Here is a 21,641-nt window from a genome sequence, read left to right as displayed (position 1 = left end):
AAGAGCACGGGGCCCAGCACTGATCCCTGGGGCACACCACTGGTGCCTGGCTGCCAGCTGGCTGTGGCACCATTCACCACCACCCTCTGGGCTCGGCCCTCCAGCCAGCACCACCACCCCCAGGTGAGGAAGCCACCTTCCCCCCCACCTCCCCTTTGCAGGGTGGAATGAGCACCACAGGGGCCAGCAGCTGGTAAAAATAGAGCTTTTATTTCTCCATACAAACTGTATGAATGAGCAGAATTCCATTTCCCTAGAAACATCTTTCTCTCTGTAAAATTAATCTGTGTTGTACATACCACAAAATACTCCATGGCCTTGGGATTCAGTTTTGTGAGGGGGTGTGGGGTGGGTTATGTGGTTTGGGGGTTGGTTTTGTTGGGGGTTTTGTTTGTTTTCTTCAAGTTTTAGTCTTTTCCTTACCACCTGGCTACTCCCTAGGACCAGGGCCAACACATCCCTAGGACCTGCACTGCACCTCTGGGCTGAATGAAACTCAGCCATAAATTGATGGTGAAAAGGGGCAGAAAAATAGTGAAGAAAAGGGGAAAAAATGTGAATAATCAAAGCAAAACAAAACAAAACAAACCAAGGCTCTTCTAATCACACCTCCAGGCTGCACTTCCACCAAAAGCTGCTTTTAGTAAAGGTGATGAGGACAACAGCTCTGACTCCAGCAAGAGCAAGCAGCTGCACACCCTGGACAATTCACCCTCACTGCCTTGCTTGTCCAGGCCTTGCCAGGAAGAGCCCAGTGCAGCCCTTGAGGCAGGGCTGACCCTTTGCTGGAGGCTGGAAGAGTTGCTCCTCACACTCTGCATCTCTGCTCTCCAGGATTGCTCCGTGAGAGTGTCCTGCAGCAGGGCTTGGTGACACAAAAGCAGCCCCCACTGGGCTGCAGAGCCCAGAGAAGCACTGGGATGGTAAGGAGGTGGTTCCAAGAAAGCAAGAAGGAAGATGCATGGGATGGGGAATCTCCCAGGCAGGCAGGTGTGCTCCAGAAGGCATCCCGTGGGAAGGAAGCCACAGCAAGGCTGTGTGGTGGAAGGGCTCAGCCAGCAAAAACTCTTGAGGAAGAGGCACAGCCACAGCTGGGAGCTTACCCAAAGGCCAAAGGGAGAGGATGAGCTTCTTTCCATGCCTTGCATAAGCCACTTTGTTGGAAGACTGAGGTTCTGAGAACCAAAAATCACTCTTTTCCACCGTGAAGCATTTTCCTCTCCCTCCTCACCCCTCACTCACCCCCTGCAGCCCCTTCCCCTCAGCTGCCCAACAGCAGGAGGGGATGTGATAAAGCAGATACACTCCTGCACTCATCACCTGCCCTGGCAGCAGGGAACAGAGCAGGGACCTGGCTGGAGCTAAAGCCAGAGCCCCCAGACATGCATAGATCTGAGCACCACTGGAGTTTGCAGCTGCACTTTGCAGGGCAGGGGTTGCATGTGTCCAGCCCTGCAGGCCCCACACTCTGGAACCTCTGGAATTGGGGCTGTTGGTCACAAGTGTCACTTCCTTGCTAGGAATGGCTCAGGGCAAGCAGCAGAGGATGTGCCAAACTTCCCCTGCTTGTAGGAGGATGTGCCTGGAGGTAAGCCCCAAGGAGAGACGTTGTGCATCCTGCTCACAACAGGTTTGTTAAGCAGCCCCATCCCACAGCAACTCCTTTCCTTGAGGACACCCCAGTACACTGCATCACCTCTGGCAGGGGTGCAGATCCCTAAAGCCCTTGAGAATGGCACTGCTGAACCAAGCCAAGAGCACTTAGGTTCAAAAAAAGCACCGATGGCAGCCCTGGACCTGCACATCCCTCCTGCAGACCTAGAGGTGGCTCTGTTCCTCACTGCATCCACCCGAGCAGGACCAGCTCAGGACCCAGAGAGAGCAGTCCAAGCTCCCAAGTGCCTTTTCATCATCCAGCAGCCCCAGAAGAGCTGGAAGGGGGCAGGGAAAATGAAAGCAACACCTGTGAAATGCCACTGGCAGCAGCCCCCCACGGCCGGGCATGGCTCAGCAACGTGGTGCTCAAAGGTGGTTTGCCATGGGTGGACTGGGGAGAGGTGCAGGGCATGCAAGGCAAGGCAGGAGAAACCAGAGCCTTAGCTCACACATGGCCTGGCCTGCCTCTTGGGTGGGCTTGCTGGTTGCAGCTGTGCTTCAGGTAAGTGATACACTGACACCAGGAGCTTCGTCCAGCCAGCCCCGGGCTCAGCGTGGTCCTTCAGTGCCGCCCCTGAGGTGCTTGGGGTTCTGGTGCCCAGAGGAAGCACAGCCCTGCTTCAGTCCAAAATTCAAGGAGCAGCTCCCAAACCACTCCAGTGGAGCTAGCAGAACCTCCAGCAGTAATGGTAAGGCACTGGGGACACAGAGGCTTTACCAGAACCTCCTGAGCACACAACCAACCTGTCCCAACGCCCCAAAGCATTTGCTTCTACCTGAGGGGAAGGATCTCCTGGCTCTTGTACTTGGCTTGATGGTTAACTGCTCAGAGCCTCCTGTCCTGCCTGGCTGCCACCCCTGTGCTCACCCAGAGCCTCAGGGAGGTACCTGGCTGTGCCTGGGCTGCCAACACCCCCCCAACCCAAGTACAGCCCAGACTGCCCTCTGCTTTTCTACAGGTTGGCAAAGCAGAACTTCCACCTGGCTCTGTGCAAATGCTGCTCCTTGGGAGCAGCCAGGGCTAGGGTGGTGGACCAAAAGCAATGGGCATGAAGAGAGCCAAGACTGATCTCCAGTTTCATGCACTGGGAGTCGCTCTGGCAGCTGTGGGGCTGGAGGCAGCACTGCCTCTGCGGTGCCCCAGGACACCCTCCCTGCTGGGGATGGCACCAGGCAGAGGTGTGGGGGTTTCACGTGGCTCCACTGGTGCCTTGGGTGGGTGGATGCTGCTCCCCACACTGCCACTGCAGCCACCTCCCAGCAGCAAGTCCTTCTGACCAGTACCCAGCATGGCACAGGGACTTTCACATCCATCCTGAGGTAAGGATCTCAAATGCATAGAGGGGTGGTGGGAAAGAGCCTCCCTGACCAAAGGCAAGGTGGGAAAGCACAGTGAGGAGGCAGCTCTGCCCATTCAACAGGCTCTGCAGCCTCCCCACATGTCACCCTCCCAGCAGACCCTGGAGCAGGAGCTGGATGGCTTTGAGGGTCCCTGCCTGTCCCAGCTGCCAGCACCCCAAGCTGCTGCTCAGCAGAGGTACATGGGTGGCAGGGACATCACAGAATGTTAGGGGTTGGAAGGGACCTCCAAAGATCATCAAGTCCAATCCCCCTGCCAGAGCAGGATCACCCAGAGGAGGTCACACAGGAACACATCCAGGTGGGTTTTGAACATCTCCAGAGAGGGAGACTCCACAACCCCCCTGGGCAGCCTGCTCCAGGGCTCTGGCACCCTCACAGCACAAAGGCCTTTCCTTCTGTTCCCTCTATGTTTAGGAGATGCCCAACCTCCTCCTACCCACCCCCAGAGAAAGCCCCACGTGGGGGCTGTGGGACCCAGCAGCAAAGCTGCTGTGGGCTGAGGGAGCAGGAGGAAGAGGCTGGGCCACTGGGCTGGGGAAAGCAGGGTTTATGAAAGGCCAGGTACCCGTAACAAAAATCAAGGTGTGCTTTCCCTCCCTCCTTCCCTTCCCCACCCCTTCCCCTCTGCCACCCTCTGCCTTGCTGGGCTTCTTTTGAAACACACATTTGCCTGGGGGGGGGGGGGGGGAAGAAAAAAACCCAAAGTAAAATGGAAGCACCTTGTCCCAAAACAAAAGAGGAAGGTGGGGAGGGGGGTGGAAAAACCCACAAACCACCCACCTGAAACAACAAAGCAAAGCAAACCCCCAGCCCCCCCAAAAAACAACAACAGAAAGGCAAAAAGAGCAAACCAAAACCAAACCCAACAACAAAAACCACCCAGGGAAGAAGGGTTAAGAGTTAAAAAAAGGCTGTGGAATGTTAAAGAGGTTACAGGGCTAGGGTGCTAGCCAGGGTGGTTAGGGGCAGCTTTAGTGAATTAATTGCTCAGGAATTAAAAATAAATTATTATAAAATAGCTTTCTGTACATTTTACATACATATAAGAGCTCTTTATAGAGGCAAACACCCTGCTGGGCCCCAAAACAACACAAAAGCAGTGGCAGGGGATTTGGTGGTGGGGCTGCTGCTGCGGCCTGCCCCCCAGCCCGGGGCAGCCTCAGTCCCAGCCAAAGTCCTGCCCTGTCATCTGGTAGAACTTCATGTTGAAGGGCCGGTAGAAGTCCCTCAGTCTCTGCACCACCTCCTGGTCTATGTCAGGGTGGGTCCTGCCTTTGGTCTTCCCCAGGCAGTGAGGTTTGCTGCTGCCTTCCGCCTTCTTCAGGCAGGGGAAGCCCTTGGTCTTGTTGAAGTAGAAGTGTTTGTCGGTGATGATCCTCTTGAGGCCCAGAAAGTCCTGGACCCTGCCCAGCTCCCCCGCGGGGTCGCTGATCAGCCTCTCCCCGCTGACAAAGAGGATCTGCCCCAGGGGGAAGTGGAGCAGCCAGTTCTCCAGGTGCTTGGCGTAGATGCCGATCTGGATGGCGCTCCAGGAGGTGTCGATCAGGCCTGTAGTCCTGTTTTTGAAGGTCAGGCTCTCGAAGGTGGGGATGTCAGGCTTCTTGGAGAGCGTCTGGGTGTAGTCCGAGATGGCTCTGGTCACCGGGTCCCGCACCACCACGATCAGCTTGGTGCCCTTGGCCATGGAGGAGATGCGAGCCGGGGCCTCCTTGGTGACGAAGTAGCTGGGGGTCTTCTCCATGGTGATCTGCCCCTCCAGGGTCCTGGGCATCAGGTCCCTGAGGACAAAGAGCACAGACAGGGGTCAGAAGGGCAGGTCCAGTCGACCGACTGGACAGCTGGGCAGAGGCCAACAGGATGGCATTCAACAAGTCCAAGTGCCAGGGGCTGCACTTTGGCCACAGCAACCCCAGGCAGAGCTACAGGCTGGGGGCAGAGTGGCTGAGAGCTGCCAAACAGAGAGGGACCTGGGGGTGCTGATTGACAGCTGCCTAAACATGAGCCAGCAGTGTGCCCAGGTGGCCAAGAAGGCCAATGGCATCCTGGCCTGCATCAGGAACAGTGTGGCCAGCAGGAGCAGGGAAGTCATTGTGCCCTGTGCTCAGCACTGGTTAGGCCACACCTTGAGTCCTGTGTCCAGTTCTGGGCCCCTCAGTTTAAGAAGGACATTGAGACACTTGAATGCGTCCAGAGAAGGGCAACAAGGCTGGGGAGAGGCCTTGAGCTCAGCCCTGTGAGGAGAGGCTGAGGGAGCTGGGGTTGCTTAGCCTGGAGAAGAGGAGGCTCAGGGGAGACCTCACTGGCCTCTACAACTACCTGAAAGGTGATTGTACACAGGAAGGGGTTGGTCTCTTCTCCCAGGCAAGCAGCACTAGAACAAGAGGACACAGTCTCAAGCTGTGCCAGGGGAAGTTTAGGCTGGAGGTGAGGAGAAAGTTCTTCCCAGAGAGAGTCATTTCTCATTGGGATGTGCTGCCCAGAGAGGTGGTGGAGTCCCCATCCCTGGAGGTGTTCAAGAGGGGATTGGATGTGGCACTTGGTGCCATGGTCTAGTCATGAGGTCTGTGGAGACAGGTTGGACTGGATGATCCTCGAGGTCTCTTCCAACCTGTGTGACGCTGTGTGACGCTGTGTAAGGGGAACAGCAAGAGCTGCCTGGGCAGGGACGAGCTCCTCTCCCTGAAATGCCTGCACAGGCTGCTCAGCCCCTGCAGATAAACCCATTTCCCATCGATTTAGGGCTTAGGGAGGGATTATTATTAAAGGCCACTGTATTAGAAATCCAGCTGAGTAATCTCCCAGTTATCCATGAGTGGATTAGCTGAGCTGCACTCTGCACCTGGAGTGTGGCTACACGAACCGCACCAGCTCCAGACCGGTCAGGATAAGCCCTGAGCCGTGCCAGGCGGCTTTCCTGGCTCAAGGCAACACCAGGCAGCCCCCAGCCCCAGCTCCCAGCTTCTTTTCCCCGTGGGAAAGAGAGGAATGGTGCAGTGGAGAAGCAGGAGCTCGCTGGAGCACATCCACCTTGGTTTCCCTCAGCATCTCCAGCGCGACACCTCTCCCAGTTCAGGCAAGAGGGTGCAGCTTGTCCCTGGCTTGTCAGCAGCAGGACCTCACCCTGCTGCAGGAGACTTCTTGCAGCCAGCTTGTCCCATTCCCTATGGCTGTGCAGGCCTGGTTCCCCGACACACAGCACACAGATCATCCAGAGCCGCTGGTGGCACCTTCCGCACAGCCCAATCCAGCCCCCAGTGAGGACAACCTCCCCCTTGCCCTGCCACACAGACTACAGCAGGTCAGGACAGGGGGTATGACCACAGAGGAGACAACCCCAGCTCATGGGCAGGATGCACCCTCACTAAATACCCCCAAAACCCAAAGCCTTCAGCAATCCCACCCTGTTCTCTGTTGCTAATGACCCATGGGGGGCGGGGGGAAGCTTGCAAGAATGATGGAAGCAGCACAAAAAGTCATTTTTGCCTCTCCTTCAGCAGGCAAGCCTCAACATTTCAGACCATTTGCCAATTCTGTCCCTTTATAAGCCAAGAGGACTCATTAGCTCTGGCTTGTGAGACAGTTACAAGGAAAGAAATCAAGGGGGAAAGGCAAGGAGGGAGCCAGCCACAAAATGAAAGCTATAAAACTCGATTATGCTCTCAGAGCAGCCACCCAGCCCAGGGAACAGGCAGGCAGTTGTGAGCTGCCAGCCTCAGCCTCTCCCTTCAGACACAGGACACTGCACACAGAGGCTGTCTGCTCCCTGAGGACCAGCTCCTCCTTTACTGCTGTTATTACTGCTCCAGCAAAGGTCACCATGGGCTCTTGCAGTGGAAGAAAACAGAGCCACCAGTAATTTGTGCTCCAGCCCAATGGTTGTCCTGATTAAGAAGCCAAACAAGAAATATTGAGGCACCTGCTCTGAGGCCAAACAGTAGGAAAACCAGGAATGAGAGGTCTGATTGAATCCAAACTCATCCCATGCCTACCAGTGGCTATTTGTGCAACTGCTGCTTAGCTCACTTGGTACCTGGCATTCTCCTTCAGCAGCTCCTGGCAGGAACTTTATGCAAGGTGCTTACTGGCAAGGGGCACCCAACAACTACACCTCTGTGCTCAGGGGCTGCCCAAAAGCTCCTTCTCCACAGGTCCATGGCAGGAGATGGTTCCCATAGGATCACAGAATTGTCAGGGTTGGAAGGGACCTCGAGGATCAGCCAGTTCCACCCCCCCTGCCCTGAGCAGGGACACCTCACACTGCAGCAGGTAGCATGTGTTAACCAGTTCACACCCTGCAAGGGCTTACACCCAAACCCCATCTTCCAGGTTCCTGTTCTTAGGTGCTCCTCTTAGCAAAGAAGCCAAGGGCTCAGTGGGCTCTAGTGCTGACATTGCTCCCTCACCTGAGGCTTGGACCATCCAGCAGATTTTAATCAAAGCCTAGAGGTGCCCCATGGCCTTCCTGACACCATGAAGAGCATCACAGAATTGTCAGGGTTGGAAGGGACCTCATGAATCATCTAGTTCCATCCCCCTGCCATGGGCAGGGACACTTCACACTACAGCAGGTTGCTCACAGCCACCTCCAGCCTGGCTGCAAACACCTCCAGGCAGGAGGCTTCCACCACCTCCCTGGGCAGCCTGTGCCAGGCTCTCACCACCCTCCTGGGGAAGAGCCATGCCAGATCTGTTGCTGGAAAAGGGGCAGTGGACAAACCAGATTGTGGAGGAAGAAGATATCAGCTTGGGGAAGCCTCCAGCCCTGCCCAAGGGTGGTGGCAGCCCCTGAGGCTGTGATTTCAAGGCCATGCAGATGGCAATGCTGCTGCTTCTGCCAACACCTGGGACACGAGAGCTTCTGGAAGCCAGGGGCCAGCGTGTGCCAAACACCCAGCAACCCAAATAAAACTCTGACTAATCCCTCACCTCTCTGGCCAGCTCCACAAACCTGTAACCCCATTGCAGAACAAGCAGTCAGGAACACTGAGGGCAGCCCTTCAACCTCTCCTGGGCCGCTGTGGATTTCGCCAGCCTGCTCATTAAGCGGTGTCTCCTTTTATGGCCACACCAGATCCCAGTTCTGCATCCTGCCTTGGCTCCTGACCACCTTCCAGCCTGATTTAAGAGGGTGGATTCAACTCTTCCACTCTGAAATGGCCCTGGGACCTGCCCAGAGAGGAGGTGTGCTGGGGATGGCCAGGCTGTGCTGAAGCCCTTTGGCCATCACGCTGCTTGCCACACAAGGTCCTGCACCTTGCGATCAGCTTCTCCTCCAGGACTGCCACAGTCAGTATTTATGCTTCTCCTGGGAATGATGCAAGGCTTGTTTTGCCCTCCTTGCACAAGAGAGGCAGGGCCAGGCCATGAGACAGGAGGAAATTGCTGGGGGTGGAGGTGCTGAGTCAGTTGATCTGGTTGGAGAACACAGGCTCTTCATTAACGTTCCAACAGCCAGAGGAGCGCACGGCCCAGAGTGCTGCAAGGAGCAGCTCTTGCTCTAAGAGGCATCCACTGGCCCAGTGGCAGCCCAAGCAGCACCTGAACCCACAGTCTCGTGGCTGAGGACACCCAGCAGGCTTTGTTGTCAACAGAGCTGAGAGCATTCAGTTCTGTCCAGGTCTTCAAAACTGGGAGGTGCTGAATCCTTGGCCTCTGCAGAACCTCTCACTAGTGACCCATCAGAGCAACAGAAGCAAGACAAGGCACGTCCCTGACACTGCTGCTGCTGCCTGGCTTGGTCAGCACAGGCTCAGAGAAGTACCATCCATGCACCAGCACATAAAGGGTGGCTACCAAGAAGATGGAGACTCCCTTTTGACAAGGAGTCCCATGGCAAAGACAAGGGGTGATGGGGACAAGGTGCTGCTGGGGAGATTCCCACTGGACTCCAGAAGAAAATGTTGCCCCCTGAGAACAGCTGGACACTGGAATCATCTCCCAGGGGAAGTGGTGGGTTCCTCTACACTGCTCAGCTTACCAGGGTGCTGGGCCAGCTCATTGCAACTCCACCATCACCTAGAAAGGTTGGACCAGATGATCCTTGGGGTCCCTTCCAACCTGGCATTCTGGGATAGAAATGGAGCCTTCAACCCAAGAATGAGAACTGACTCCACCAAACCCAGCCTTCAGCCACAGCTCCATCACTCTCTTCCTCCACTGTACCCAGATGAATACCAAGCACAGCCCAAAACTAAGACCCCTGAGATTGTCTCAGAAGCTGCCTCCTATGCAAAGTGGCCGAGTCAAAGCTAGACAGCAGCAAGTGAAGCCGACTATTGTGGCCCATGGACGTGGTTTGAACCTGTGGCAGCATCACACTGAGGAAAACAAAGCTTTATTGCATGGCTCTGTCCATTGTGATGAACTTTCCCATGCTTTCCAGCATCTCCCATAGAGGCATCAATCATCACGCTGGCAGACAGGCAGCACAGAGCCTCAGGGGCAGGAGGCACTGGCAGCGTGGCTGCTCTGAACTCACACAGGTGGCACAGTCACCAAGAAGCATTTGCTGCCACCCAAACCACCAGTGGGGGAGAGCAGCCTGGCACAGCACTGCAGGCCCCAGCACAGCAAGCTGGGGGGACACCGGGGGAAGGAGGAACGGACTCCAGCCCCGATCGCATCCGAGGGTCGGAGCGGCAAGGGCCATCGACAGCCGCCGCAGGAGGAGGGGAAAAGGGAGCTGTAATGGTCAGAAGAGCTCTAGCCACCAGGCCCTGGCAGGATGGAACCCCTTTGGGTCCAAGTAACAGCAGAGACCCACGTTCAGCTCGGTGGTGCAGCCCAGCTCGGCCCTGGGGCAGCTCGTGACAGCCGTGGAGTCCTCATCTCCCAGCAAGCTTCACAGGCACATTGGAGACCTGGGCAGCTTCTGCCAGTGCTGTTTGGGGTGAGCTAAGGGCAGAGGTGCAGCTACCACCATTGCCCATAAGGGAGAAGAACAGGAGGTGATAAAGGGAGTCAGGCTGTGGGAAAGGGGCAGCTGAGCTGAGCCCTTGGACAAAAGCTGCTCCACCAGTCAGGACAGGGCTGGATGCAGACACCAGCAAGGGCTGCAGCAGATGCTGGAGTGGAAAGTAAAGATAGTATGAAAAGCCTGGCAAGCAGTCACTCCTGCCTTGTTATCCTCCTGCCCTCTGGCAAGCTGGAGTTCAAAGACCTCTGGAGCCAGCATCTGCATCCAAATCATCCCAGCTCATTGTGTCTACGACCTGTCTAATCCTTCCAAACCCGTGAGTCCTTCTGGCCTTGAGAACATCCCACAGCAGAGAGTCCCAGCACTGAAGCACTGTCTCAAAGCATCATTTGAACCCTCTCCCTGCAGCCCTGCCCGGGAAGGGCCAAGGCACCTGCCCTCTGAGCATGCAAAAGGGAAGGCAGGCCCAGGAGCGGACTCCCAGCCTCCCTCACTACCCACCCAGCCCAGCCCTGCCGGGGCTCAGCGCTGCTCTGCTGGCTCTGACACAGCTGCCACAGTGCTGAGGGTCCCAGTGAGGGGAGGGAGGTGCTGGGTGAGCCCAGCTATGAATTTTCCTCAGGCAGAGAGCAGAGCCCCTAACCCTGAGCTATTAACATGTCAAGAGGGACGGAGGAAAAGCTTTTCCTCTAATGAATTTTGCCTCAGCCAAGCCCACAGCCTCCGTAGGCGAAGTGATAGGCTTAGCCTAAAGATGGATTGCCCTACTTTACCTATTAACCACTCAGACTAATGTAATAAAGGCTCTCTTCATGCTAACAGCCCTAATCCCCAGTCCCATGCAGCTCTGCAGCCTGCAACAGGCAGGGATGCCACACCAAACTCCCCCAGGCTGCTGCTCAGGGAGGCACAGGCTCGAGGTGGGGGAGTTTTAAGCTTTTAAGTTTGGGGTTGGGGTTTTTTTGGTCAGGTTTTCTCCCTTGTGTTTTGTTGGGGTTTGGTTTTTGGTTTGGGTTGGGTTTTTGGTTGTTTGGGGTTTGTTGTTTTGGAAGTGCAAGGTTCTGCGGTGAGCAAACAGCCCCCAGAGCAAGAGAAATGTACAAAGTGGGGCTGACAGGTGGCCACACGGTAATCCAATCCTGAAGCCTAATGCCCTTTGTGGCAGCTTTTGTCTGTGCACAGGGGCTCCAAGCTAATCTGCTGCTACTTCTCCAGCAGGAATGGTTGAGGGGATGGGGGGGGGGATGTTGAGGGGACCTCTGCAACCTGTTGCTGCCTTGTTGACCACAGGTAGCACGGCCCCGCGCGGGGCAGAGCGTGGCTGTTGTTCCTCACTTCATCCCTGGGGATGTCTGTCAGCTCCCCCCCTCCCACCTGCTGTCCTTTGCAAGCACCCACTGGGATAAACCCCTCTGGGGCCTGTCAGATCCTGGGGGCCTGCAGAGGCAGCCCCAGGCAGCTGCCCACACCGAGGTCACCGTCAGGCTGCCCAGCCGGGACCTGCTGAGCCCAGGTGCTCCTGCTGCTGAACAGGGGCCCTGGAGATGAGGGCAGGAGTTTTCAGTCCTGGGGAGGCTCTCCTGATAGATCTCTTCCTACCCAGCACCCAGAGCCACCCAGCATGGACACTCCTGGAGTCCTTCTCTCCCCACCCCAGCATGCCCGAGAGCTGAAGGCCCTGTGCCCTGTGCTGCAGCACCACCACCCCCCAGCCTCAAATCCCTCCACTCCACACACCCCTCTGCTTAATCCTCTGACTTGCCTCAGTTTCCCTCTGCAGGACTGACAAAGCTCTCCCAGAGGAGACAGACAGCTGGGTTCAGAGCACTTACAAGCAAGAGAAGTGCTTCTGTGGTCAGGATAAAACAGCAGAGCGTCTGGGCGCAGCTACAAGATGAAGACTGGGGAGAGCTCCCAGCAGTGCCAGGAGCAACTCTGCCATCAGATACAGCAACCACCACATGTGGTGAGGAATTCCTAAACTTCCCTCTCCACAGGTGTTCCCTGGAAGCAAGAAATCAGGAGAAAGGAGAGAGAAGTCCAACTGTTTTGGACATCAGCTGCACACACAGAGCCCACGGTCAAGCCTCGAATCCAGAGCCACTTGCTTTGCAGCCCAGCAGTGCACACACACACAGAGCATCCAACCTGTTTCTGGCCAGCTTCTACCTCAGTTCCTGAGTGGTGTTTCAAGGGGACAAAAAGTGATTTCAGCCAAGGAAATGAACTCTGGCAAGATGACTGTTCCTGGGGAAAACAGCTCCAATCCCCCCTGAAGTCTGCCTAAGACACCACAGTGATTAGTTGGAAGGCTTAGGGTGAGGTGGTGAATAGCAATGCAAAAGGCAGACACAAAAGGTCTTCTCCCCTCCTGGGAGGAAAGAGATTCTTAGTCTTGACAGGGGGCTTGAAAACCCAAGGAGACAACAAACCCAAGCAGCATGCTCCAGAACATAGTACAGTTTCAGGCAGGTGATGAATCTCTGTCCCTGGAGACATTCAGAACCCTCCTGCATGTGTTCCTGTGTGATCTCCTCCAGGTGAGCCTGCCTTGGCAGGAGGGCTGGACTCAATGAGCTCCAGAGGTCCCCTCCACTCTGTGATTTCTTGTGGCTTCTGCTGTGTGTCTGATTGGAAAGCAAACAAGCTTGGAAAAGCTCTTAAGGAGAAAAGAGCGGAAGATGAGACAGGTTGAGGTCTTATCCCCTCCCATGTTGATGCTCTCCACCCTCTCCCCTTCCCTATTCTCATCCCCAGGAGAGATTTGGTCCCCCTGTCTCCATCCCAGCGTGGTGCTGCTCAGAGCTTTGCCCTGGTCAAGGTCCCACCAAGGTGGTTTCAAAGCCCAGCCCACCCATGGGCTGCCTTAGACCAAACCCACGTTTTGGGAGAGCTCCACTGCTGCTTCCACCCAGCACATCCAGTTCTCATCCCAAATCCTGCTGCTTCTCTGCCTCTTCCTCTCCTGCCTTGTCCCAATAACCAAATTTAGGCCAAGTGAGCTGAATCTAGGATCTCAAAACCAAAAAGAGCTGCAGGCACCCAGGAAAGGCTGGGGGTGGCATCTCCCTTGCTGGCAGCTTTGCCTTCCAGCCCACCTGATCTGCCAAGGTGATACCCAGTTGTTCCCAGTCTCTGAGGCAGCATGTTGCTGTAAAAAGGCAGACAACATCAACAGTGGTGACCAGAGCAGCCAAGGGCTGGGTTAAATCCACCCTTGTAGCCCTTTACTGGCACCTGACAGCAAGCAAGACCTCTGCAATGCTATGGGAAGCACCCAGAGCATCCCCAGCATGACCAGCTCAGCTCCCTAAGGCCACCACACCTGCCCCATCCCAACTCCCCTCACTGCAGGGCTGATCACAAAATCATCAAGTCCCAGAAATACTCCTTGAAAGCAAGGCCCTGCCAAGCCCAGGGGAAGACTGTTAGAGTAATAAAGCATTTTAATTGCATCATGAAGCCTGCCACCAGCACCCAGCTTCCATGTCACCCACTAGGCTTTGAGTCTGCTTTCTGGTGGCTGCAGCTGAATTTGGGGGAAGAAGGAAGATGCAGGAGGAAGAAGCAGCAGAGAGAGAAGCAGCAATAGCAGATTCCTCTTTGGAGGTGGCATCCTGGGCTGCATCAGAAGAAGAGTGGCCAGAAGGTCAAGAGATGTGAGTCTGCCCTGCTGCTCAGACCTCACCTGCAGCACTGTGTCCAGCTCTGAAGCCCCCAACACACAGAGACATGGATCTGCTGGAGAGGGTCCAGAGGAGCCCATAAAGATGATCTGAGAGCTGGAGCACCTCTACAATGAAGACAGACTGAAAGAACTGGGGCTGGCCAGCCTGGGAAGGAGAAGGCTCCAGGGAGACCTCAGAGCTGCATTTCAATATCTGAAAGGGACCTGCAGGCAGGCTGGGGAGGGACTGTTCAGAAGGGCTGTGGGGATAGGATGAGGGGCAGCAGTTTGAAACTGGAGCAGGGCAGATCTAGGTTGGACATCAGGAGGAAGTTCTGCACCACAAGAGTGTTGAAATACTGGAACAGGCTGCCCAGAGATGTGGTTGAGGCCCCATTCCTGGAGACATTTCAGAACAAGAGGACACAGTCTCAAACTGTGCCAGGGGAAGTTTAGGCTGGAGGTGAGGAGAAAGTTCTTCACAGAGAGGGTTGTTAGCTGTTGGAATGTGCTGCCCAGGGAGGTGGTGGAGTCACCATCCCTGGAGGTGTTCAAGAGGGGACTGGATGTGGCACTTGGAGCCATGGTTTAGTAATCATGAGGTGTTGGGTGACAGGTTGGACTTGATGATCTTTGAGGTCTTTTCCATTCTATGACATTCAAGATTAGACTTGATGTGGCCCTGGGCAGCCTGATCTAGTTGGAGGTGTCCCTGCTGGGGTTGGACAAGATGACCTCTGAGGGTCCCATCCAACCCAATTCAATCTGCTGGGCTGCCTCACCCATCCCTTTGTTCTTACCACACTCTTCCCCCTTTTGCTCCAAGGACCTGTTTCAGTAGCTGGCAGCCTCCCCTCTTTTCCTGAGGAGGGGAGAGGACAACATGTGTGCCTTTGTCTGGAGAGGGAGCCCCTTGTTTGGGCTGGTAAATTATCCAACAATAAAAGGGAATGGCTGGGAACCAGGCTCTGCCTTTTTGAAAGGGTGTAACCTTATCCAGCCCCGTCCAGCGCCCGCCACCACGCTTACACAAACCAGATGAGGGGAATTAATGAACCTGGGGGCTGAGGGAGGAGGAGGGAAAGTGGTGGGGGCCTCAAAGTAATGTTTTTCTCAGCCTCCTCGCTCTCTGCCCTCACATCTGCCAGGTGCCCTTCACCTGTTGGGGAGTTTGAGGATTACAGCAGAGAGAGGAGGGTGTGAAGGCTCCTCTGGGCTTCAACGGGGCCAACGAGGTGGTGGCCGCGGGTGGCATCACCACATGCCCCAAGGGAGCAGCAGCATGGATGGCAAGCACACCCTTGGCAATGCTATGAGGCTGGTCTTGGAGGTGGCTGGATAAATGCCTCTTCCCACCTCAGAGATGAAGCTCCACACTGCCAGCCTTTGGGAGAAGCCAAAGCCTGGTTGAAAGCATGGGGGGAACATACCCTGCCTGTGGATGCTCACATTCAGATCATCAAGTCCAATCCTTAAGCCAGCACTGCCAGGGCACCACTAAACCATGGCCCTCAGCACCACAGCTACCTGGCTTTTAAAGCCCTCCAGGGATGGGAACTCCACCACTGCCCTGGGCAGCTTGTTCCAGGCCTTAGCAACTCTTTGGGGAAGAAATTGTTCCTCATGTCCAACCTGAACCTCCCCTGGCATGACTTGAGGCTGTCTCCTCTTGTCCCATTGCTTGTTACTTGGGAGAAGAGGCCAACCCTCCCCTCACTCCAGCCTCCTTTCAGAGAGCTGTGGAGAGACAGAAGGTCTCCTAAGCCTCATTTTCTGCAGTTCCCTCAGCTGCTCCTCCCCAGCCCTCTTCTCCACAACCTTCCCCAGCTTCATTGCCCTTCTCTGGGCCCACTCCAGCTGCTCAATGTGTCTTGGAGTGAGAGCCCCAAAACTGCACCCAGTATTGAAGGGGAAGCCTCACCTTTACCATCTGAACATGAGCTGAGGAGCAGGGGTGGGGGGGGCTCTCCTTGGGCTAGGAAGTGCCAAATTTCCCTCCTCCTTTCCCCCAACAACAGCCCAAGATGTTACAACTGCTCAGCAAGAACTTTCTCTCCTCTTTTGTAGAGCCAGGCAAGATCTTCATCAACTTCAGCAGCTCATTACAGGCCCTTCTCTTTATGTAAACACCCAAGCCTCTGTGTCCCCCCCCCCCCCCCACCACCATCACACTTTAAAGCTCTGAGCTTCCACTCAATAATTATCTTCACTGGGGGGGGGGGGGGTGGGGGGAGAGGGGCAGCACTTTCCATATCAAAGGGCTGCTTTGGAGGGATTTACAATAATTTAAGATGAAGTGGTAAATATTCCATTCACCCCAGTTCATCTCCAGTAATAATCATAATCCTATTAGTAAGGTCCCCAAGAAAGTGATTGCATTCTCATCTAGCCAGCATCTATCTGAATTTCTTGGAGGGATGGGGCAGGGGGGGAGGGTTAGAGGGGGAGACCATAGGCAAGTAAAGAAGTAAAAGCAACAAAAGATGCAATTGGCAGCACCTCCCCCCCCCCCCCCCCCCCCCCCGAAGGATTTGGCCTCCATTGTCCCCACACTTCAATAGTGCTTTGCTCCCAAAATAAGAGCTTTTGAGCAGGGTAAGGGGGTGGGGCTGAAATGAGCATCTTATTCCTCTTGGTTAGCCCCCCCCCTACCCCCCCCAGCTCCCTTTCATGGCCACAGGTTCCCCCTGGTGCTGCTCTGGTGACAAAGAGCAGCCCTGGCTGCTCCTGGGGAGCGCAGGGGGGGGCTGGAGCAGCCTCCCCATTAAAAGCTAATTGCTCTTTCTGGGTGACTTCTCCAGAATATTGCCCAGCATCATCAGACCTCGCTGCCCACTGCTCAAGTCATGTGAGATTACTCTAAGCTGGCTCTGTTCCCCCCCCCCCCCCCCCCCCCCCAAGATAAAAAGGCTGGTTTTGTTTAAAAGCAGAGTTGGGGTGGGGGCAAGGCTGTGAAACTCATGATTTAAAGGGAGAAAAGGAAAAAAAAAAACTAACAAAAGAACCACCCTTAAAGCCAGCAGGAAACACGACTGAGCTAACTGGCAACCTGGGACTGGAGACTTCTGTCCAGCAGATCTCGGGGCCAGCCGGCGCTGCCGAGCTGTGTGCTTCACTGCTGCCGCTGTGCTGCCTCTTCGTGCACCCCACCCGAGTGTGTAACCGGAATCTATCCCTGCAGCAGAGCCCCAGGGGCACCAGGGTCATCTCTTGTCCTCTCTTCTGGCCACCAGGGTTAAGTCCTCACCACCTCCCCTAGAAGCAGGTCACTTGGCTCTGCTCACCCTGCCGTGTGGAGGGAAGTCAGCAGCTACTGCAGGGCTGCAGGTCTGGAGCAAGCCCAGATTACCTTCTGTGGTGTCCTAGAGTTTATTGCAAAGCAGGAGAAACATTTTTCCTCTGTAAATTAAACAGACAACAGCCCAGGGGGGAGGAAAAAGGAAGAAGTTTTAGGCATCTGCAGAGATTTCAGTGCTCACAACTTGCTCCTGGGGAAAATGAAACTCTCTGGACCGCCTCTGCCTCTTACTCCACGGCAGCCAGCAGGACCGGCAGCTCCTCTTGCCTCTCAAATTCATGGCCTGGAGTTAAGGTTGTGTGCACTAAGCTCCTGCTGCACAAAGATTTGGTAGATCCTCTTATGGAGTCACTGCAAGAAAAGGCTCTGTGCTCCTGGAGAGGCTGCTGCTTTAACACACCCTTGTACCAAAGATCACAGAATTGTTTGGCTTGGGAGAGACCTTTAAGATCCTCGAGTCCAAACGTTAACCCAGCACTAAACCACGGTGTTCAGCACCACACTGACAACTTTGAAACCCACCCCAAGGGAGGGGGACTCCACCACTGCCCTGGGCAGCTGGTTCCAGGCCTTGATAACCCTTTTTGATCCTCATTTCCAGCCTAAACCTTCCATGGACCTTCCTGAGCTCAGCTTTACTTGCGTAGTACTGATCCTGCCCCTTTGTGGGAAGCTGGAGCTAGTATCTGCTGAGCTTGAAGTGGCTCAGCACCTGCAAGCAGAGAAACACTGTCCCCATGCAGGAAAAAAAGGCAGAGCAAGAGAGTCAAGGTCTGGAGTTATCAGCTTAACTGATAGCTGTGGGAAGCAAAGAGGCAGCCCCCCAAATGCGGCTCTGGCGAGGATTTTGCTAGCTCGGAGCAGGCTTAAGCAAAGAAAGCCTGGCTTGGAAGAGGCTTAAAAGCAGATAAGCAAATCAGAGCTGCTGGGACGTCCAAAACACATCCACTGGGCCCAGGTGACAGAAGTGTCCCCTGGAGCAGAGGATGTGGGGCCAGCACAGCTGTCACCTGGCTTCAGCCGACCCCACAGACCCTGACCTCGAGGGTTTGGCTTCAGCTCCAGCGTTGTCGCTGGGCTGCTCCTACAACTCCATCACAAAGCCTACCCCTCTGGCCACGCAGCAGCAGCTCAGCCGTGTCCAAGTGGCACCAGTGGAGCCCACTGCTCACACTAGAGCCTCTCCCCAAGGCTATTCTCACTTCCCAGCCATGGAGGCTGAGCCACAGCCATCAACGTGGCAGGAGCATCAGCCGGTGCTGGCAGCACCCAGCCATCAGCAACACACCCACCAGCCCGGCAGAAAGTCATAGCCCTAAAGTGCTCCCACACCCACCAATTTGCTCTCTTAATTTGTAGCAAGGGCACTAATCCTCTCAAAGATGGTAAAACCCCACAGGCACTGCTCCTCCTCACAGGTCTTGGGGAAATGCTCCCCTGCAGCAAAGGGAGCAATCTCCAACAGGCTGAGCCCCATGGATGGGGGGGATCTGGGATTTGGGGGAGGCAGAAGCAGGCATTGGGGTGCACAGAGCTGCCTGGCACTGCAGGCTGTACAGCTTGCTGGCCTTCACCTGGCATCCCACAAGCACCAGATGTCCAAACCAAGTGGTATCATGACACATCCAAGAGCCAAACAATCCATGGCTACAGATGGGGCAGAGCATCCTTCTGGCTCCCCTGAAAGGGTTGCACCTTGACTCACAACCTGTCACACTGGAGCACTCTAAGGCTCCTGCCCCAGCTAGGACACCAGATGTTCCCAATCCAGGTAGCCCATGAGAGGTTATCCCATCAGCCTCATGCCTACAGCACCTGCTCTTCAAGGCCCTGCTCCAGGGATTTGTTAGGGCAGCTGCTGGTGGTGGTTGCTGGAGCCCAGCTAGCAGAGCACACCTTGGTTTGCACCCAAAGGGCACATCTTGTGCTTCTAATGCATGGGGAGATGGTCACTTCAGGTACCCCCCCAGTCATCTGCCTGGCAGCCACACATCACTGCAATTTCTCTGCAGCCATGCTGCAAGCAGAAGATTCCCAGAAGAGGGGCTGCTTCAAGGGAAGAAACCCCTGGTTAGGTCCATTCCAGGGTGGAGAAGGCCATAGGGTCTATATGGAGATGGATTTTTCATGGCACATACTGACAAATACACTCTCTGGTTGAGCAAGCAGACAGTGACCATTGCAGCAGCCCCTCTCTAGCCACCAAAGCTAGCTGGATGTGGGCAGCTGACCTTGGTACACCAAGGCTGAATGCTGAGAACCACCCACCAGATTTCCACCCAGGCCAGGACTACAAGGAGATGAACTTTATCACCCTTGCCCATATTGTCCCCCTCTCCTGGGGCACTACCAAGCCATTCTAGGTCATAGAATCATTGAAAGGGACCTTTAAAGGTCATTTAATCCAACTGGCCCTGCAGTGAACATGGACATCTTCAACTAGAGCAGGTTGCTCAGAGCTCCAAACAACCTGACCTGGAATTTTGCTAGAAGGAGGGACATAAAAAAACCCCACAAGCAACAAAGCAGCCCACGAAGTACCAGCCCCAAACAAACACTGCACAAGTCAACAGCCACTGAACAAAACCAACCCAGCAAGATACAGGCAGGGGACCACCTTCCCCCTCTTTCTGGGATCATAAATCACAGCCATGCTGAGAGGTCCTTTGTGTTTTCCCTGCCCTGCTCCCTGTGCCTGCAGGGGCAGGTAAGAGCTCACACTGATAATGCTGCCCTTTGTCTGGCCCAGCGTTTGCACAGGGAGGGCTTTGCTTGCCACCTTGCCACGTTTCTGCTCCTCAAGCCCAGCCTTCCAGTGCTGGAGCTTTTCACAGCCATGATTAGGGGAGAAAGCTTCCTGATATGCCCCTCTCTGCCCCAAGCTCAAACTCCTCAGCTTATAACCCTCATGGGGAGAGCATCCCCTGGCAACTCACCTGCTCTTGGCGCAAGGTTGCCCAGAGAGGTTGTGGAGTCTGTCTCCAGAGGAGTTCAAAACCCACCTGGACAACCCCCTGGGTGATTGACTCTAGGTGATTCTGCTCTAGTTGGACCAGATGATCTTCAGAGGTCCCTTCCAACCCCTATCATTCTGTGAGGGCATGCCAAAGAGGGACTTAAACCACTGTGCTGGGTTATGAGCCCCAAAAGGGGCTTGTGCCAGCTGCAGCCATGTGACAGCTCTGTTCCTGCTTCCTCTTCCTCACCTTGGGCAGAGCAAAGCAGGGAGGGTAGCAAAGAAACTGCTTTATTCACCCAGAAGAACCTTCCTCCAGGAACTCAGCCCTTGGGCCATCTTCTGTGTGACAGCTAAGCTGAACCCTGCCACTTCCTCTGCAGCACATGTGGAAGGGAGTTTGCAGGGTGGCGCAGCCAGAGCCTTCAGGCAGATCTACATCTCCAGGTCCTCAAAAGAGCCATGTAGGATCTCCAAAGATCCACCTTCTCTGATCCTGTGGGCATCCAGCACCACCTGAAGAGCAGAGGCCTTGGCAACAGCAGCTCAGGAAGCAGCCAACTTTCCCCTGTCACCAAGGTAGAAAGAAAACGGCAGCTTTTTTCCCCTGCCCGTTTTGATATTGCATTCAGGTCCCTAACACAGGCCAAGCCCTGCTGGCAAGCTGCTGCCAACCCCCAGCTGCACAACTCCACCTGCTTCTCCAGCAACACCCAAACCAACCACACAGCTGTGCAGCAATGAGGTTCCTCCTCAACAAGTCTTAAAGCTAAGGGGGATGCCCCCTCTGACCATCTGTGGTGGCCAGTAATGAGCAAACTCCAAGGAGGTTGATGAGAAGGTAACCAACCAAGCAAGCACATCCTGTTGACTGCTCATTACCTGGAGCATCCCATCCAGTGGGTCAGGAGTTTAAAGCTGGTTTGAAATCCTAACCACAGCCCCAACCACAACCCAAAGCATCGGTAAGGTGGAGACTGGCCCCGGTCAGCGTGTCCCCAGTTGGGATGGGCTGTATTTACTGCAACAAAAGGCCTGGCAAATTAACAGCCAGGTGATCCTCTCAGGGCTGAGCCCTAAATGCATTTCCACACAAATGGGATTGTCACCTCGCCTCATTTGTTAATGGCTTTGCGATTTACACTCATAAAGGAGCAGCACTGGCAATGAAGGTGGTTCCATGGTAACCAGACCAGGGCAGTGACACCAGAGGTGTTGGTCCCGAAGGGGATTTTTCTCCCCAGCATCTCCAGTCAGGCCAGTAGGAGCTTCCTGAGACTCTTCCCATTCTTTTTAAACCCCCAGACCAAACATCAAAGACAGAAAAGAAAGTTCCAGGACGAAACAAAGGAAAACAGACAAAGGCAGTGTGCCCGTTAAGGCAATCAAGCTACCCATTCGTGGTGCCACCACGTCCCAAGGTGGGTCCCCAGCCATGCTGCAGGACTCAGAGTAGAGCAGAAGACACCAAACCAGCCTTGGGAAGGAGTGAACTTCCCAGCAAAGGAGGGAGACAGGCACCAATTAGGGAAACATGAAGGAGCAGGTCTGTCTGCAGCCTGCCCTCCTGCCCCAGTCATGACGTGGGCTCATGACGTGGGCAGCACCAGCCAGGGAACTGCAGGCAAGAGCCCTTTCAAGAGCAGGCTCAGCTGGTGGAGATGCTCTGCTGCAAGCCCAACAGATGCAAAGCACTGCTTCTAATTAAAAAGGAATTCACCTAATTAGAGACTTCACTTGGCCATAGCAATGACTTGATCTAGTCCAGCTCACTGGCTCAGGCTGT

At 55.1% G+C, this 21,641-nt stretch overlaps 1 protein-coding gene across 1 annotated transcript in view; it reads right to left on the bottom strand.

Moving 5' to 3' along the window:
- Positions 1-4,171: 4,171 nt before the first annotated feature.
- LOC104302034 (heparan sulfate glucosamine 3-O-sulfotransferase 3B1) overlaps positions 4,172-21,641 on the bottom strand; it is a 30,764-nt gene continuing 13,294 nt past the window's right edge. The window contains exon 2 of the mRNA XM_009902503.2: positions 4,172-4,796. Within this exon, the coding sequence (XP_009900805.2) occupies positions 4,178-4,796 (619 nt within the window). The 3' untranslated portion in view covers positions 4,172-4,177. The remainder of the gene's footprint in view (positions 4,797-21,641) is intronic.

This window comes from Dryobates pubescens, chromosome 20 (genome assembly GCF_014839835.1).
Source record: "Dryobates pubescens isolate bDryPub1 chromosome 20, bDryPub1.pri, whole genome shotgun sequence".
NCBI classification, from domain to species: Eukaryota; Metazoa; Chordata; class Aves; order Piciformes; family Picidae; genus Dryobates; species Dryobates pubescens.
This window is presented reverse-complemented; position numbering and strand designations above follow the sequence as displayed.